Raw genomic sequence first — 20,711 nt, forward strand, 5'->3', positions numbered from 1 at the left:
GTAATTATAAAGTTGTGGTAGTAGTATTACGGGAAAAAAGAAGAAGATAAAAGAGATCCAAAAGTGCCACAAAGAATCCTAAAGTATAAGAATCCGACACGTGTCCACGACAAGTACTCTGCCCATTAAGAAGAATAGGTGTAACATGGCCTTGGACCTGGGTTTTTATGGGTTGAGAGCTCCATCCACTAAGCTAACATGAAAACTAACTGGTAATAAGTTAAATTCAAATGAAAACCAAAACTGTCTGCTTGACCACAAATCAATCTGTGTTTCTCGCATATGCTTTGGTACACATTATACAATATGAATTTTTCCAAACAATAAATAGAAGAAGGTACATGAGAAATCACCTAAACTAACACTGGGGAAATCATACAATAAAATTACATGAATGAGTTCCTCATTGTTAGAGCCATAACCTTCTTTCCTTGTCCTCAGTCCTAAAAGCCTTCAAGGCAACATATGCATTTGTCACACATGGAATAAATAAGCCTTCAAAAACTAGCATAAGCTTCTCTGGTTATAGATTATTAGTGGGCAATTTCTCATAGACATCTCTTGACGCTACATATGCAAAAAACTCAAGCTGCTCCCAGTGGCATTACAGACAGTTTACATTGTCTGATTTAATTGGCAGATGGAGCAATGTGTGGAGTTTCGATGGTGTAGCATTTGTTTTATGATTAAGAAATTTAAGTGTAATGGGAAAAAGGATCAAGTACAGAAGCTTGGATTCAATTCCAAAGGTGGGACAAATACAAAGGAGAGCCTCAACTCCTCTAATAGACAAAGGATTTGCTAGCAAAGTTGAGGACAAATACAAAGTTTGGTTTCATTACCCAGCCAGTCTATATCTTACTGTTGCCAGAAGTCCCCATCAACCTCAAAGGCCAATTACTTAGGAAAACCACCACCCGACTTTGAACAAAATCAAAGTAACATGGGTAACAAACATAAGAAGGAACACTCAAAATTGAAAGGGAATATGGATGATCTTTGCAACTAATCAGCCGTTGATACAGAAATCTAAAGGCAAAAGATAGTCCCTATTGCCTACACCGAACAAGCAAGAACAGAATGTACCTTTCATCATCAACCAAGAATATGATCAATTTATCAGAAAGATCAAACCAACAAACAACTTACACCTAATAAGCTCGAACCCACTCTCTTCCATGCCCATCAAGGTTAAAATACCACTTTATACGTATCATATGAATGATATGTATCAAATTTTGAAGGGTCCAACAGGATTAAAACCTCATTTATCAGCACCTGTGAGAAATTGCAGGTATATCAGTCTTACATCAGGCGTATTGGCCTGATACAATACCATATCACTGTCAAGCCACATGAATTTCCTGGGCACCTAAAAATGCAACCTATACCCTTTTCTTTTCATTTTCACTTTTTTTTTGTTTACAGTTTTCTCTAGACACAAATCCAATCACGAATATACAGATCAAAATTAGCTTTGATGGATAGGGGAATTTTCTCCATTTGAGATAAACGATAAAAAAAGATTCCCTTTTTTCTTTAGTATTACTCGTAATTCATCAAGAACAAGCACAATTCATTGAATATGCATGTTTCTGTAACACTTGATAAGTCTTGGTGATTATTTACAGGTATTTTGAACAATTTTCGTGTTTTTATTTTTGTTCTATTTTGCCCCATTTAATAATGCATGTTTTTTGTTCTTAATTACTTCATGCTTTTACATGTTCTCGAGGGCTAGACCCATAATCCATGCACATGTTCACTTATTTTCTTCTTCTTTTTATTTATTCATAAAATTTAGCTGATTTTGCATTTTTATAATACGTTGATGTTTAACTATCGCTGAACTAGGTTAGATATCTTTTAGCTAGATCTACATGTCTATGAATCAATGTTTCCACTGTCTGTTATGTCTCAATATTTTTTTTGAATGAGAAAGATTTTTATTAGTAGAAAACATGGGGGACACCCCATGACTGAGGTGGTCAGGACAAGCGAAAAGTAAAAAGATGCATTCTACGTAGTACAAAGAATAAACATCACGGAGGGACACAATCGAAGATCTCCAAATGAGTCCTGCCAACTCCTAATCGAGCCAACCTATTTTCATCACCATTGGTTGATATCTTTATATGCAGAAATTGAACCAAGAACCCCTTAGCTTGTGCCTGGATCTCTTCTATAACGTCAACTAACGTCCAAGGATGAGGATTTCTCTTATCTATCCACCTAATAGAATTGAGGAAGTCTCCTTCCATGATGAGCTGTCCCAAGTCTCTGCTCTCAGTGATCTGATGTCTCGCAAAACCGTCCTCACCTCCGCCTCATTGGAATTCTTGACTCCAATGGGGCTAGAGAAGGTACACCTAGTAAAAATAAGTCTCATATCTGAGGACTCCCCCCACTCCAGCAGGTCCAGCGTGGCCAATGCTCTAACAGTTGAAATTTAGCATCACCATGCCCGGGTCCAGAGGGGACCAACTGGGTAAAGCATCTCAACCCTCCCTCGCTATAATAAATCTCCCTCCAGCACTGCCACAGATAATTACTAGAGATAAACTTAAAACAAGGCAAAGTCTTTACCCACATGATAGTGAGCAATATGACCTTTGTGTAGATGTAGTACTTTCCTTTGGAAGAATTTCTGAAAATGTGGGCATTCCTCTCCTTCAACCTTCCAAGTAACCTAGATAGTGACCAGAAACATCACCCTCTATAATAATATCCGTCGTACTTTCTTTTACATTTATTCATGATTTTTTTTTTTCATTTATATCTTCTTCTATTTTTAATGACATTTTTTTGACTTAAATATATGTTTGTATATTCATGCTTGTTTAATTTTTATTTTTATTATTTTCTATCCCTTCACATTTTTTTCTTAATATTTTTTTGTTGTTTCTATACTTTCTATTTTGTATGTGTACCTGAGTCTCATCTTACCGCGCACGTCAGTGTATTGTTCAAAAAAATTGCCTAATATCAGTAAAAATAAATTAAACAGAAACTCTTGGTGCACCTACCAACATGGATATTTTGAACCTTGATCCATATTACGTAAAATTGTATCCAACCTTCTAATAGTTGGCCTTAAGGACAGATACCCATGACATGCATATGATCTACCACCGGTCTACCACCATTTCCTTAATAGAGCAATGCTAAGGGATCGAATCACACTAACCTCGTGCATCAAACTCTCTTAGTCTCACAAAAATTCTTCAAGCAACCAAATGGACCCCTACCAACCCAATTTCCGCATTAAAAAAAAATCCGAATTCTTCAACCTCTACTAAATCAGGATACAATATATAGGAAGGTATTAAACAGAGATTACAATGGTATGTCACTTAAAGTGCCTCTATACATCATATTTAAGAAGAATACCAAGTGCTTTAGAACTTACAGCCAGGAACAGAGGCGGGAACGGGGCAGGGAGCAAGATTAGAGCAGAGTACAAGTTAAGTTTTCAATGGGTTCATGATTGCGAGTCGTATGGGGGATGAATGTTATTGGTGGGATCTTGCTTTTTAGCATCCAAGATCATGAGTCCACCTCAGAGTTCAAACAACAACCTATCGTTCCATGTTTTCCCAAATTTTCATCCTAGGAAGAATACTTTTATGACAGTTAACTCGTTGCCCCCATGAAAGTTCAATGGATTTGATCACAAACCTCAACTGATGTTCCTTCTCCACCAGAACCTTGGTAAATGTGGCGGATTTGTGAAATATCAGAAGAGCTTAATCACACAATCACCCCATAAATGAAGCCCCAGAAAATATTGATAGCTTGCATCAGGTAATGCAGTGCAGTGGAACAGAACTGAAACACAAGCCAACAGTAGACCAAGTCCGATTACCAATGCTCATCCTTCCCAACACCCATTGAGGGCAATGTTGTTTGACCTCAGTCATATGCCTTCTCTAGATCAAGTTTAAGAAAGATCTCTCTAAAACCTAATTTGGTTTTTGTGTGTTGGTCATCCATGAGCTACTACAAATCTATTTAGAACATGCCTTCGCTTCCTGAAGCCACCCCTAAGGATAAGAAATGAGTTTTCTAATCATTTTCTGCAGTCGTTAGCAAGGACCCGATAGATAATTGATTCAATGCCAGTTGCCAAACTAAAATGCCTAATGCCCTCAAGCTTTGGTTACCATTAAGCTCACAATGTTGAAAGTTACATCAACTGGGTTCCAATTCTGCTTCTGGGAGTTTTGAATGATAATCTTCTAGTCTAAATTTCAGAAACTATGTAATTGGTTATCTTAGGAGCATTTCGTCTGATGGTTTCCTAGACACAATACTATAGGATTTACAAAAGCATTTTCTATGGATTTCTAGACCTCTATTGATATAAAGAGGCTAATAATCAGGTACCATGTCAAAGTCCTCTTCTGCAATTTGAAACTATACTTAGGATACTGGTAACCAACAGAATCAACCTAAAGAGGAAAAGATTGACAGACATCATCAACCCGTCTGGCGTGGAAGACAATATAAAAATATCTTCTTGAGAATCTCCAAATTGCGTGCTTTGGTCATAAGCAACATTAGTGATGTAAAGCGTCCTCTTGTTTGGATTCTGAACTCTTTAAGACCCAGCGTGATAAGAGAAAATGTTACTTGGGATGCTTTTCCTCTTCACAAAGGACAGAACTAGGCCTTATACTTACATATCCAAGCTAATACAGGCACATAGCCCTCAACTAGAATCGTGCTATTCACAGTTAAGGCAAAACCAAACATTACTCCACAATTTATCGCTTTTAATGAATACACTCTCAATTACTTATCCTCTAACATATTGCGATATGTTTGGAAAAGAAAACCAAGGCACCAAAGTGACTGCTTATGCCCTTTCAAATACAGAAGGGACTTCATTCTAACTACCTAGCCATGCCCCTAATTAGGAGGTGACAATCACTATCATGTAATGATATTCAGATATATTAGGAAAAGGAAATCAAGGCAACAATGGGATTTCATATGCTCTTTCAAATACAAAAAAACCTTGATAATCATTATCAATCACCATCCCTGTGCCCAAGAACATAACAAATGTCAAAACAAATGTCACTTCCAATGCTATCTCAAATGAGGCAGGGACATTATGTCTATTCATAATGCTATCTCAAATGTATAAAGTAATAACAAAGCAAATGTCAACGAGAATGCAATTTTTTTTCATTGAATCCCCCACTACCTTGCTGTTAAGTTTGTATGTCCATTTGTAATTCGGCAACTAGGGACAAGCCCAAAATGTAATCCATGCCAATTGCATGTTTATCTCTTCTATTAATTTCCCCCAATAGATCTTTCAATTCAAATGATCTAACTCTCTTCTCAGTTGCAATACTGTTTAGCAGCTTGCTTTACTGATTAACCTTGTCACCCATGTCATAATCACAGTCCCAACTCCTGATCCCACATTAGTATGATTTTTATCATAATCTGGTTTTGTTGAATTGCTAAAGCCTTCTGAAGTCTACCTTAGCATCCAATAGAAGAAACATTTACGTCAACCATTGACTGAATTGTTCTTTTTTTTTTCCCAGATGAACTGCCTTTATTCATCCTGTCTAGTTTGCGGTGCTTAAGCTATTCCATGCCGTTGAGTTGAGCTCAAGTTCAAGCATCCAATCTTCTCTCTGCAATCCAAGCACCACTTATTAATCAATTTAATCATTAAATCCTAGGTTAGATGCCTTTCTTTTCTCTACGGAGATTTCAGCATATATAACGGACATGAATTATTCTCTGTTCTTTCTCCTAATAATAGCTCTTCTAAGATGGCAGATCCATTGTCTTCGCGGATCTTTATGTAGGAATTCTCCATCACTGCAATTCTATATATTCATATTTCCGTAGAGATTTTAATGTTATCGATTCTGTGTTTGTTTTGGATCCCCTCACCAATTCTTATTAATTCCAATGCTTGCAATTTTAGACAAGGGAAGTTAATAATAATTATCACTAAAAGAACAAAAGAATCCCTAACAAATTAAAAACTCCAATGCTTGCAATTTTCGACAAGGGAAACTAATAATAATTATCACTAAAAAAAACAAAAGAACCCCTCACAAATTTCACACCCCTTATAACCATAAAATACAGCACAAACATTTTATTATCTGATCAGCTGCAGAATGGAAAATCAAAAATATGTTTGAAACAATACCTAACAAAAACCCAAAGCTCATATATAACAAAATGAATAAGCTAACAAACTGCATATCATACAGCCCAAAACGCCCAAAAAAAGCATATGCACAAAGAAAAAACCACTCTATCACCTACCAAACCCAACTTCCACAGCAAGCTCATGGGAAAAGAATCTATATAAGAAAGAAATCAATACAAAATTTTTATTCAATACAAAATCAACATAAAGATCTTAATATAAATGTCAATTACAATAACCCACATTCAATATACAACATAAAACACAAGTCATGAACCCATTCACCCACATAAACCACTAAAACTGAATCTGCACCACAAACCATTCATGGGTTCCATTCTCACAATCTACCAAACACTTCATAAACAAAAAATATATACAAACCCAAGTCAAGAAACAAAAACCCAAGTCAAGAAACTACACCACATCTTCAAAAAAAACATGTAAAATAATTAAAACCCAGCAAGGAAAATCTAAGTCTCTGATGTAATCCTGAGTGCCTTGTTCTTGAATCTATACCTGGGACACCTTGGAATAACCTGACTAGGACCCATATGAAATTGTCCAGTACTATCTGTCGTTGGAGGACCATCATCATAAATATACCCAACAAGATGACCACAACTTTTGCACTTGATTTTGGTCCTCTTCCTTTCAATTCCCCAATAATTCACAGTTTCAAAAAATGGCCTCATCTTGTTTTCCTTTTCAAATGTGAATTTTGATTCATCTATGTGTGAAAAAGAGAGGGTCCCTTTGTTTCCTGCCTCGAAATAAAAATCCCATGGGAAGAGATGAACAGTGTTCAGATTCAAGTCCACCCCACATTCCAAACAACAGTATATGGAAGCCATGAGAGAGAGAGAGAGGTATGATGAGGAATGAAGGTGTAGAGGCATGGAGATATATATATACACAGATACAGTGTATACGCGTTTGAATAAGGAAGTTTCGAGGTAGCCCAACAAAGAAAAGACAAAGGAGGCGAGAATTTCTAAGTCAGGGTTTTGAAGTTTGATCATGTCTTGCCGGCAACGTTGCGTTGATGTGGAAACTTCTATTTTACGATTACAATTCCATGCCAATTCACGTGGGCATACACGGAAATACGGTGTAGGCATCTTGTGGGGCCCATATTAGATGACCCAGATCAGATTATCTCAACCATTGAAATTATAAGATGTGTGGCACTAGGAACCCATATTTTCAAAATGTACGGTACGGCCCAGCACATAGGATGATCCAAACTGTCCATTTGATGGGCCACATTGAAAATAGATGGTGGCCCAAAAAACACTTCCATAGGATTATCCTAACCCTCCGATCTAATGATCCATTTCAAAAAGTACAGTAGGCCCTACACCACTGGATGATCCAAACCGTCCATTTTGATGGGCCACAATGAAAATAGTCTATGCCCCAAAGAACAATTCCATAGGATGATTCTAACCCTCCCATCTATAGAGAGAGAATGCATGGAAACTTATATAGAAATGATCTTTGGGGCACAATCTATTTACACAGTGGCCCATCAAATGGAATGTTTGGATCATCCTGTGGTGTGGGCCGTACCATACTTTTTTAAAAATACAGGTTTGTACGGCCATACGACCTAATTTTTTATATGGCGTGTGGCCGTATAGTCCAGTATTTTTTCAAAAAAGTACTAAAGCCCAGTTCATATGATGATCCAAACTAGTTAGTCGTTGGGCCATGTCCCAAAGATCATTTCCATAGGATGATCCTAACCCTCCGATCTATAGAGGGACTGCACATTATGGAAACCTCTTGAGATCTGAGGGTTAGGATCACCCTATGAAAATGATTTTTGGGCACAACCTATTTACGTTGTGGCCCAACAAATGAATGGTTTGGATTGCCCTATGGAGTGGGCCATACAGTACTTTTTTGAAAAATAATGGACTATACGGCATGACTGTGTAACGTTGAAATCATCTCTTATATAAAGGCTTTTAATTGGACATGAAGATCATTAGATCAATGTGGGGTCCATATACTCAGATTAGATATAACCATTCAACTGCTGGATTTTTTTTATTGTTGAATGTGGACAGTCGAATTCTCCTCTTATACACTCTAAATAAAGGAGAATTTATATGATGGGTGGCCGTGAAAACACGTGAAGTCTGAAAAAAGTAGGTACGGCCCACTTTTTTCGATGATCCAAACTGTTAATCTGTTTGGGCACAACGTAAATCGGTTGTGCCCCAAAAATCATTTCCATAGGATGATCCTAACCCTCCGATCTGTAGAAGATTCCATAAATGATTTTTGGAAATCTCCATTTTCAGATCAGTTCAGATCGGAGGGTTAGGATCATCCTATGGAAATGATAATTGGGACATACCCTATTTACGTTGTGCCCAAACAGATGAACGGTTTAGATCATAAAAAAAAGTGGGCCGTACCTACTTTTTTAGACTTCACGTGTTTTCACGGCCACCCATCATATAAATTATCCTAAATAAAGACTTCCTAATTGGACACCCAGATCATTTGATCAGTGTGATTTTCAGATTGTGACTCGATCGTAAATGGACCCACAAAATCAACGGTCTAGATGATCAATCTGATGTCATGTGAACTAGATCCATCTCAATCCAGCTTGCCTCGCTAAAAATGAGCTCCTTCCAGATACATGAAGATACACGTTTTTCTCTCGTGTCCTTTTCCTTCCCATGATGCTCACACAATCTCTAACGTATGGATCACTACATGGGTCCTACTATCAGTCTAGGTGGGCTCCACAATTGATCTGGACATGCTTAATCGTGTAGGGTCCCCCTAACCCCTCACTTGCCTACCAAAACAAATGCTTAATCGCCAAATCAATTGAATATCAGCCGTCGAATCCTGACTATTGATTTTTTTTATTAAGCTTTTGACCGTTCAGATGCAGGTCACAGCCCAAGATCATCCAACTGGAGTTCTTTTTAGTCATTTCATATCATGTTGTAAGTTGTAACAAGGTTTGGTCTGACTGAACTTTCTTATCAATCAATTTATACTTGCTAATTGTTAATATCTATCAAGATTGACTTAAAACAAAACCATTGCACTGTGGGTTTGGCTATTTGGCTTAAAGTCATGGGTATGCTCACCATAGAAGCGAGTTTGAATACCACGGGCTTACCCGATGCTTGTGGTTTATAGGTGATTGCACGCATCAGTAGGGAATAGTCCTGTCCTAAAAATTGGGGTCGGGATACCCTATAACCGAAAAAAGAAGAAGATTGTGACCTCTTATGGCATTGGGGGTACCATGTTTGATTCATCCGAGCCATCCATTTTATATGCCTTCCTTAGGATCTCTTATGACCCAAGAGTCGCATAGAGGTGGAGATTGCAATGGATCCATTTCGGATGGAATTCACCTATCCTGGTCACGGTTGGGATCCGTTATGGATCTAAACATGTTCAATCCTATTTCTGAGTCTAAACACAATCCATTTTGAATTAGACCATGGGACATCTTAGGTCTTACTCTGGACACAATCAGAGTGGTTGTGACAATGTTACAATGGTGGTCGGTGGGACACCCACTTCATCATATCAAGAAAATAAAGCCATAATAGTTAGATAAAGGTTACATAGGCAGTTGTACCTTCCTTTCCTATAAAGCTAACAAAAGGGAAAAATGAAATTCCATGATAAATTCGTTTGAGATGGTAGATGATATGTGTTGCGATCGAAGCCGTTCATATATTTATGCAAATTTTTAGTGATCAATATTAGTGGGGGTCCAACAAGGATGAACCATGGTTCAAAAACTGTATTAATTAGGCTACTCTAACCAGCTCCTAATCATGGCTTACTAATTGACATTAATATACCACTAATCGCCCTCATTCATCAAGCAAAAAGTCTCCCGTTCACATGGTTTATAATATATATTCTAAAGCTATGTTAGTTTTCGATCATGAGAACTGATTTTCGAGTCCAAAACTGATTATTGTGCTCAAAGTCAATGTAAATTTGAGTCCAATAATCAGTTTTGGACTCACAATCGGTTCTCAAAATCCAAAAAAACAGGGCTTAAGAAGACATCCATTTCACAGAAGTCCGCATTGGCCCTTAATATTTTTGCATGTGTTCAACCTTCGTTTGGCTCCAAAAGGTAGGGCTGCAACTCGAGCCGGGTTTTACCCGACCCGCATCGACCCGACCCGAAAATAACCTGGGTCGGGTTCAGGTTTCATGGGTTTCGGGTCGAGCCGGGTTGAGCATTCAAAAGCCCGCATGAATCTTGGGTCGAGCCGGGTTTGAAGGGGCCCGACCCGACCCGACCCTAGTTACATAAGTTATAGTATGTACATTTTTTTCTATTGTTAGTTACAAGTTAAAAGTGAAAACCCACGCACCCACTGTCATTGTATGTGAGTGTAATTTCTGCTTCTATGAGTTGAGTTTATTCAAGCGTTTGATTCAGCATTATTTGATTGTAATTACAACATTGTTTGATTACGGCATTGTTTGATTCAAGTGTAATGTGAGTGTAATTACATCATTGTTTGATTCAAGTGTAATGTGAGTGTAATTTCTACTTCTATGAGTTGAGTTGCCTTGCCAAACAAGAATTTTCCTTAAAAAATTGTGTCAACGTGAAAAAACCCGACCCGATCCGAGATTTATCATGGGTAGGGCCGGGTTTGGGAATCGTGGGTTTTCCGAAAAAAAACCCGACCCGACCCGAGATATTTCTCGGGTAGGGTTGGGTTCTCCAAAACCCGACCCGCCCGACCCGAGTTGCAGCCCTACCAAAAGGGGTATTTGAATCTAGGGAAAAAGAAAATTATGAAAATAATATTTCTCCTAGAAAAATATTCAATAGAAAATAAAATTTCAAAGTCTAGTAGATTTGTAGTTTTCCTTTAAAAAAAAGGACAATTTTCGATATTCGAATTTCTTTCAAGAAAAATGAGTTTACCAAATACATGAAAATTCAGTTTCCATGAAAAAAAAATTCTAAATTGTTTCCTTCCATCCAAACAGCTCTAGAAAGCTCATCTTTACTAGGCAACAAAACTATTAGTAGACATACTCGGTCGGCCCAGTTGGCGTCTTTCTTAAACATCCACCAAATAACTAACAAAATACTTAACGTGAATTGCGGGTAGACTTTAATTACTTGGGACACCCAGGGCCAGTGTATGTGGCAATCAGACCCATTGATCCTTCTGACGTGAAGTACATCAGCCCCTCTGCACTCATTGATACACTACTACTCAGTGTCCCACATAAACAAAAGGGGCGGATCTATCCCTTCCCCTTTGTAGGATTGTGCGCCCCTCTATTAACGTGAATTGCGGGCAGACTTTAACGCTTTTTGACGTCAAATCACGTTAAAAGAGGGTTGGGATCATCCTATAGAAATGATTTTTTGGCCACAACCTATTTATGTTATGGCCCATCATATGGACGGTTTGGATCATCCTATGGTGTGGTCTGTACAGTACTTTTTGAAAACTAAGGGACTATAAGGGCTTACACATATAAAATCTCAATCGAAGACTATACAATCCTGAATTATAAAAGGCAAGTATCCAAGGATGTCCTTTTATTAAAGATAAATATTCCCTTTGTCACATCAATTGTTTGAATTTTTATTTGAGCATCGGCGAAGAAGCAAACGGCCAAATATTTTAATTTAGTGGGGCTTTGCTCAGTCATATTCTTTGACCAAACCCTCTCTCTCTCTCTCTCTCTCTCTCTCTCTCTCTCTCTCATAAATGTATCTCCTCGTCATTGTGTAGCTGTACATATATAAACAAGTTTAAAGGGTAGAGAAACAAGAGAGCTACTCCTTCCATCATTCAAATGGAAAAAACAAAGAGAACAAAGAGTAAGATCTTATCATTTCTACCCAAAACAGCAACCATCTCATTTGCTAACCCTCCTCCCAGTCCTGTCCGGCAGGATAATTCCACAAAGTTCAAGCCCAATACCGGAAAAGGATTCTCCGGTCCCATTTCGATAATTCCGGCGGAGGCACGACGAAAAACAAAGAACGGGAGCTTCGATACACGCGAACCCACCTCCCCCAAAGTCTCTTGCATTGGGCAAATCAAGCACAAGAAGAGAATTAACAAAGCTAAGCTTCCATCGACTCAGAAAGAAGACAAGGATAAGAAGAAGAATTCAAAGTCAAGTCCTAAGTCGCCGTCGTCGTTGATCAAAATCTTCCGCATTGGCCGGAAATCGGACGCTACGCCCGAGAAGGTTGATCTTCCAGACCGAGCGCCGACTCTTAGTCAGATGAAGCAGTTTTCGAGCGCACGAAATGCGCTCGCGGATTTCGAATGGAAGGGTGGGGGTGGCCGGAATTATTATTCGGACAAGGACAGAGAAGAGGAGGATGAAGAAGAAGAGGAGTTTGTTATACCTCACTCGGCCCCATTGGGAGTGGGTGGTGGAGTGGCTTTGGAGCCAAGGAAAGAGATCAACATATGGAAGAGAAGAACCATGGCTCCACCTAGGCCTCTTCAATTGGGGAAGTTGGAATAAAAAACAAATACCAATAGGTGGGTTTTCTTTTGTTATTTAGATTCTTGGATATTGGAATGGTTGTGAAACTTGAAAGGCCTGTGTTGAAATTTTGTAATTCATATGTTAATTTTTTCAACATGGGTGATAGTACATATGCTAATACTTCTGTTCATATGTTCATGGGTTTTCTTTTCTGTATGTCTTTGCTTTGGGGATTGATAAATTATAGAAATTTCACTAATCTTGATAATTTGCAATGAACTCTGATGGTGCTTATACATTGCACTTACATAAACAAGGAAAGATAAAGATAACAATCAAAGAAGAATATCCTAATCTAATCCAGTTGCCTAATCTAGCTAGGTTTCCTTATTTAACCAACTTGCCTAATCTACCACCAAGATGATCCAACGATGAGACATCAACCTAATCCAACGATGAGATCTCACATATTCTTACATGGGTAACCTAGAAATTGAAATAGATTCACTTGATTTTTGTAGTCATGGAGGCACCAAAAATCCAAAGATCTGATAAAGTTCTGTGACACCCTCATGCCCAATTTGGGGTTCTTTATTGTTGAAACTTATGTTGTTTTGGTCATTGTTAGTACCTATAAGAAAAATGGAGATGGGTATGTTTTTCTTTTACGAAAGGGGAGAATTGTGAGACAATCTCAAAGAGTGTTTCTGTATAAAGGGTAATGACGGCAAGGGGGGGTGAATGCTTTCAAAAGCTTTGGAGAAAACGATGAGTGCAAGATCAAATTACATTGGTTTCGAAGCCAAATATTTCTTTCGTTTCTACACGTTTTGGGAGTTTGCTTTGAGATGAATCTTTAAGATTAGATTAATACACATTTTTTAATGATGGAAATATTTCTACCCACTTTTGTTTATTTTCCCCTGAACCTGACATTTTCTGAGGTCTGTGTTTCGGTTGGAAATTTGATTAGATCAGAGTTAGTTGACTTAGAAATGTCAGTTTTTAGTTTATATTAGAAAAGAGCGACATTTAGGGCGCGTTTGGCTACCATGATTTTTTTATTTATGATAAATCGGTGTCTCCAAGTGGAGATGAGGGTGAAATGGCGAAAAACGACGAAACAAAAATCATGAAACTAGTGTCTCTCCAAGTGGAGATGAGGGTGAAATGGCTAAAAACGATGAAACAAAAATCATGAAACTAGTGTCTCCAAGTCATAGAAGTGGCTAAAAATCACCAAACAAAAAACTCTACGCAAAATATATAATCAACTTTTTCCTGAATTTTAGCGGCATCTCATGCTCATCTCAATGAACAAAACTTGGCTGCGCAACATTGCGCAGGAACCTCCTGCGCAACGCCCTAAAATCAAGAGGAAACAGGGGTGTGGAAATATCAAACAAGGGATTGCGCAGCCAAGTTTTTTTCTCAATTGTGCCCTCTCAAATCTTCTTCTCTCACTGCCCTATACCTCTCTCACTGCTTGGAGACACCGATTTATCATAAAAAAAAATTCCTAGCGGCCATACATTGCCTTAATGACAAAGCATGTCATATATAGCATCCACATAGGTTTGATTAGGGGTGCAGTTAGGATTAATTTTTTGAAATTCGGGTTGAGCTTTGAGCCTGAAACAAGATCGGGTTCGGGTCGAATCCAATTAATCTCCTAGCAAAAACTCAACCCGACCAGACCCAAGTTGCACCCTGGTTTAATGTCACCATCTTTCATATGGGAACGATATGAAGACAGGCCGTGTGAGGGCTGTTCCTCATATCTCTCCTAAAATAGCCAAGTCTACTAAAGTAGAGATATAATGGTCATTTTATAAAAGGGAAGTGATATATCCGCCCCTTTTGATGAGAATATTTTATGGGAAATCACATATTGGCTCCCTTTTTTTGCCCAGGCCGCCTGCTTGTAGTGTAAATTGTAAAAGGAGTAGTCATAAATAACACTAAATTAAGCAGGGCGGCCTGGGGAAGAAAAGGGGGCGAATATATCACTTCCCTATTTTTTGTATATCCAAAAGATAGTCAGTGTCAGTTGTGTGGGTTGTTAGGAGGGCTGTTAGGAGGCTCCCTAACACGCGGGTGTCTTCATAGCCGCTCCTGACCCGACCCAAGTTGCTCCCAAGAACCCTCTCATCAGAGTATGGATCAGTTAGGCCTTCTTTGTTTGAGATTATGACAACCGATTGTGAGCCCCATACCTATTATCGGACTAAAATTTAAATGTAAATTTGTGTCCAATAATAGGTTTTGGGCTCACAATCTTTTGTCACAACCTCAAACGAACAGGGCCTTAGAGTTTCTTGATGAATATGGATAGTTGCTATTTTATTCTGTAATCCAAGTTAGAGAGTACAATTTTTTGTTTTTTTAATGTGCGTGTTTTCTCATGACCCAACTGGTGAATTGTATGGATCATTGAACAAGTAGCCTCCTACTTGTTCTTTCTCTTGTTAATGTATTGCTTAAGTGTCCATTTTTTATATAACAGCTCTACTTATTTGACTTAGTTCACAAAAGTTAGGATTTAAGAAGGGTCTGCTTATTATAAAACAACTCTGCCGACTTGACTTGTTTCACAAAAGTTGGGGTCTAAGAATTCGTCCATCAATGGGTCTAGTGTGTTTCCAAGGAATCTAAATGGAGAACAAAAGGTAAATGATTCTTCTACCCACAAGTATACAACTCTTTTTTAGGCTCTTCCTCACAATCCGGGGATACTTAATTGTTGTTGACTGTGGCTGAAAAGAAAGGGAAATATATAGTATTTATGCTTAAAATTGGGCATCAGCACTTCAACGGAAATTGAGATATTTTCTTTCATCTCTCGAGAAATACGATGTGGGGGTGGGGGAGTCAATTAGAATCCCTCAATAAAATAAAAACAACCCCCTTCTCCTTTCAGGGCCTATCCAAAAGAGAATCCGGTAATTCTTGGTCGTGAATATCTGAATAGGACGAACTGGCCCTTGTGGGTGTCTTTGCTTATAGCAAAAAATTCGAATTAGGATCCAATAGAAGATTGTGCGACATCCTCGATCAGTGGATAAATATATTGTTGGGTATATAATATAACCCATGTATGTTCTAATATAAGCTCAATAAGATAATGGACCGGTGTAGTGGGCCTATTTGGGCTAGAGCCCACTAACCTATTAAAACCCTAGTGTATCTAATATATATAGGGGCTGGAGGCAACAAACTTGGTATTCCAAATTAGATACCTTGGGTGTAATGCTTCAAGCAACCTCTTGCTTGACCTAATTACTCTAACATATATAGGGTGGAAGTAATAAATGTAGAAAAAAAAAATGATGCTGATGTAAATACAGAGAGGAATCACCATCATAGTTTTATTGCTCCATCTTTTGATGGACTTTTCACCATTTTGTAGTGCTAGTGGCCATATTGCCTAGTTTTGTATTGTCATATTGGAGAAAAACCACAGGCTAAATCTGATCTGAATGCAGGCAAAGCAATGAAAAGATGCAAACACAGAAAAGAAATAACAAGTAAAAGTCTGATCTCACATGATTAGAATTGATTGTCACTTGTACAAAAGAAAACACAAATCTAGAGAAAGACAGAAGCACTGAAATATAAAATGTTTCCCTACAAATGTCCCACTCTTGGACAGTACAAACTTGTTAGATTCAAATACAAGTTTAAAGCCATTCTTATTAAGAAGGCTACCAGAAATAAGATTTCTTCTAACTTCCGGTACATAGTATACCTCAGTAAGAGTAAGGATCTTTTTAGAAGTGAATTCAAGTTCCACTTTGCCTTTTTCTTTGACTTGTGCTGTTGAAGAGTTTCCCATATAGAGAACATTTCCATCTTCTACTGGTGCATAAGTAAAAAATGCGCTCCTATCTTTGCAAACATGTTTTGTAGCGCCCGAATCAATCCACCAAGCATCTTCTCCTTCAAGGTAATTTACCTCGGATATCATGGCAACAAATTTTTTATTGTTTCCTTGAGTGTTTGACTTTTTAGATCAATACTCCCTCTTGTGGTGGCTCATTTTGCCACATTGGAAACAAACGTCTTTGCGCTTCTTGTTCTTATTAGAACCCTTGCCATTTTGATGCTTCCTCTTCTGATTACATTTCCAAGGTTGATTAGGTGGTTTTGTATCAATCATATTGACATTTTCCACCACATGAACTTTAAAAGATAATGGTTCAATATCTTCTCTTTTATCTCGAAGCCTTGATTCTTCCTCAACTTGGAGGGTTTGAATCAAATCTTCAAGAAACATCTCCTTTTTATGTTTAAGACTTTTTCTAAACTCTTTCCAAGACTGTGGTGATTTGTCAATAATAGAGGGTATGATGACGGTATCATCAAGATTCACCCCTTGTTGATGAACTTGACTAATGATATGTTGGATCTCATGGATTTGATCCACTACCAACTTATCATCAGTCATCTTAAAATTTAAAAAATAACTTACTACAAACTTTTTGGCTCCTGCATTTTCTGATAGATACTTCGTTTCTAAAGCCGTCCAAAGTGCTCCGGCTGATTCCATGTTATTGTAGATGTCAAATAGTTCATCGGTCATGGCATTAAGGATGTGACCCTTGCACAAGTAGTCATCTTGATCCCACTTCCTTCTTTTACAGGCTTGAGCTGTCGTCTCATCTTCAACAACCTCCGGTTTTGGTGTAGTAAGCACATACATCACTTTTAGAGTAGTGAGCATAAAATGAACATTCTTTTGCCATCTTTTGAAGTTGCCTTTGTTTAAACATTCCAACTTCACAAAATCCTGTGTCATTTGCTTCATTGATTGCGCCATGAAGATCTTTAGAATATTGTCTTAAGAATGTTGGTGGAATTTCCTTCAGTCAAGAATATAAGAAAGAAAAAGAGAAACTTCAAGGCGCGTAATCGCTTTCCTTAAGACAATATTCGCCTCCACCAGTTGAGTGCAAAGGGGATCCGTGAAATGCCTCCAAGATACAATGAAGCCTGTAGAACAATTCTACAAACTAAGATCTCCTTTGGAAGAGACATGTTTGATGTGTTACTATCTTACAAACTAGACTGGCCCATCAGAAATATGTTTGATGTGTTACTAACTAGACTAATTTAGATTTCTTAGGTTTAGGGTTTTAGGGGAAACTTAGCTAGAGAACCCTATCTTACAAAACCTTGAGATACCCTTGGAATGACAAATAAATTGGGTTGATATGGATCTCTTGGTAATCCTTATTTTCCTGTGGAAAAGGGATTCTCCTCTTATAAGGAAAATTATAATCTATTTTCTCTTGTAATGAAAATCAGTTCCGACCCTGTGGTAGGCTTTTACGCTCAACTACATCTACTTTGTGTGTGGCGTAACATCCTTATGCTGAATATCATATGATCATGTTTAGGCCTTAACATTTTCTGCAAAAAATAGAAGTCAAAAAAGTCTGATGAACAAATCAAGAACAAAGATTTTTTATCCAAAAAAGCTTTACCGTATATGTTACATGCATGTATTGATCACAGCCGTTGGGCTGATGGATAACCACCAAAAAAATGAATATAATATATGTTACATGCATGTGTTGATCAGAGCCATTGATCTGAAATATGTTATTCTATTCCCATGATGAATGGTTTAAAACTCTCCCAACAAATATTTGCATTAACACTACAAGCACTACATGTCCAAGCCTACTCCAGTAATACCATCAATTCACAAATGGTGCCTTAGTTGTGGACTATAAGTCGGTCGGTTACTGATAGAACACCGTTCTATCAGAAAAGAAAATAGGGAAGAAGATGATAGGAAAAGGGAAATAATGAGTTAATTCGAGGAAACTCGGGCCTCCAATGAGTTGATTCGAAGAAACTCGACCTCCAACATGCAAACTGCACTAAATTTGATTATTCGATAAAAGGAGTGGGCCTAGGATTGCTGTTTTATGTTGGGAGTGGTGTCATGGTGATGATTTTGATTGCCCTCTTTTTTCTTTTGTGTGTTCTTAAAAAGGGAAGTGATATTTACGTCCCTTTTGATCACCAGGGACACCCAGTGTCGGTGTATCAATGACAAAAAGGGGCCTACAACGTACACTGTCAATGGGTGTCCCTGCTGATCAAAAGTAGGGTAAATATCATTTCCCAAGGATTCTTTTTCTCTATCTTCTTTTGGGTTGATGTTTCTTTCATAGGGATATGGGAGGATTTTTGTGATGTTTAGGTAGATTGATTACAAGGTTAGGATAAATGGAAAAGTGGGCTTTGCTATTGTTTTCTTCTTATTTGGATGTAAGCCATTTTGAGGCCCCTATTTTTCACCGGAGAAGAGCCACGTCACAGTAGCATTTGTCTAATGGGATTTGCTAGGCAAACAGCCATATATGCTTCCTGTTCAGCAGCTTTTGTCTAATTCATTAATTCATCTGAGGTGGTTGTTGTTCTCTCCTGCAAAAGTGAGCTGTGAAATGGCTTTCCATGAAGTTGCCTAGCAAATCCCTTGTCTTATTTAATTCATACACCATTATTTATCGGGAAATGATTCCTGCGCTCCAATGTTTTGATAAACATGCGCTCGCTTGTTTGTTGTGTAGTATTAAAGTGTTTTAAGAGCTTTTTGAGAACCGTAATATCCTCCGACATCCCTTCAAATAGTACACGACAAACAAGTGGAGCGCATGTTTATCAAAACACTGGAGCGTAGATTAATGAAGTTGGTATTGGGTTTTCACAAGATTAATGATACTAATAACCACTTGGTTTAGGTATGTTTAAAGATTTTTTTTCTTGAAAATAATATACTTATTTAGGATGGAGAAGTGATAGGTAGAAGTGTTTATGATTTATTTAAGACTCAGGGTTTCATTTTTAAGAAGAATATGTGCTGAAACTTGACCATGCTGTAATACAGTGGTGTGCCCACTACTGTGATAGTCTCTTCGTTTCTACGCTCAAGATTGTGCCTCGTCGTAGCCTTGTCATATAGGGATGATGTTATGAAATCTTCTAATCTTCTAATCCAACCCCCATTAGACTTTTCCAATTCCTTTTTTCTTTCAGAGAGAAAGAGAGATGGCTTAAGACCATTTTTTCGAAAGAAAACTTTCTCTCATCTCATTCGTTCCAAAAATAAGAAGCCTTGAACAAAATAACAAGCCTTGAACAAAGACATTTATGCATCCTTTCAAAGCTTTAAGGAGTTTACAGAAAAATAAAAGGCACAGAAGAAAAAGAAGAAAAATGGGTTTGAAATTGATGCACCTGCAGAAAGAGAGACCAGAACAGGCTTTATAGTAAAAACAAACGAATTTAGAATGGTCTGAAACAAACTCATTTTCAACAACATAATCTACACGGAATGTAATTCCATGAATCTCAGCTGGAGGCATGGGCTCTCAAACTATACCATATCAGAACAAAGTATACCAAATGCTTTTTATCCTAGTCTTACTTTTGTTCCGAGTCTAAATATTGCTTTGTATAAATCCTATAGAGGAGAGAGCTTAATTCTTCCAGGAGACCCCCAACATTTTAGCCATGAATGCGTAACGATCAGCAGCTTCATCAATCTAGAATAAAAACAGAATGAGGACCACTTGTTAGATAATCACTAGCTACAGAGTACCAAAACTATTTGGAATGAAAAAGAGGCAAGAAAATACCAATTTCTGGGTAGGACGTCCGGCTCCATGTCCAGCGGCCTTGCGGTCAATGCGGGCAATAATTGGGTTGGTTTGCGGGCTGTTCTCTATGCTTGTGGAGAGGAAATGTTGCATGGTCTGAAATTGAAGAAGTATTAAGTTCAACATAAATAGAGGAAGATTAAACAGAAAAAGCTGAGGATTCATTTTAACTGGTTTACAACCTTTGCCATTAAAAAAAACCCTTTTAGATTGCCAACCTCTTCCCATGGCCTTCTCACACATTATGAAGCGGTGGGTATCTGAGACAAACCAAGTTAAACTTAGATAAATGTACTATTACAGTTGAAAATTTCAATTTGTAAAGAAACAAACATACAATTTCAAAAACAAACTAAGCA

The 20,711-nt window shown here is 37.9% G+C and overlaps 2 protein-coding genes and 1 long non-coding RNA gene across 3 annotated transcripts; 1 reads left to right on the plus strand and 2 right to left on the minus strand.

Annotated features, from left to right (window-relative positions):
* Nucleotides 1-6,329: 6,329 nt before the first annotated feature.
* On the minus strand, nt 6,330-7,135 carry LOC143886210 (methionine-S-oxide reductase). Its single transcript, XM_077390159.1, has one exon. It carries the CDS (start codon nt 7,087-7,089, stop codon nt 6,664-6,666), a length of 426 nt encoding a protein of 141 aa, XP_077246274.1. The 5' UTR covers nt 7,090-7,135; the 3' UTR covers nt 6,330-6,663.
* A 4,853-nt stretch (nt 7,136-11,988) lies between these two features.
* On the plus strand, nt 11,989-12,847 carry LOC143886211 (uncharacterized protein At1g76070-like). Its single transcript, XM_077390160.1, has one exon. It carries the CDS (start codon nt 12,029-12,031, stop codon nt 12,713-12,715), a length of 687 nt encoding a protein of 228 aa, XP_077246275.1. The 5' UTR covers nt 11,989-12,028; the 3' UTR covers nt 12,716-12,847.
* A 7,046-nt stretch (nt 12,848-19,893) lies between these two features.
* Nucleotides 19,894-20,664, minus strand: LOC143886212 (uncharacterized). Its single transcript, XR_013253705.1, has 3 exons — nt 20,535-20,664; nt 20,332-20,448; nt 19,894-20,238 (listed from the first exon to the last, which is right to left on the minus strand). It is a non-coding gene; the product is annotated as an uncharacterized LOC143886212 (long non-coding RNA).
* Between the last annotated feature and the right edge of the window lie 47 nt (nt 20,665-20,711).

The sequence above is a fragment of the Tasmannia lanceolata genome, unplaced genomic scaffold, assembly GCF_043159265.1.
Source record: "Tasmannia lanceolata isolate RefF3 unplaced genomic scaffold, GAP_Taslan_0.1 ptg000011l, whole genome shotgun sequence".
Classification (NCBI taxonomy): domain Eukaryota; kingdom Viridiplantae; phylum Streptophyta; class Magnoliopsida; order Canellales; family Winteraceae; genus Tasmannia; species Tasmannia lanceolata.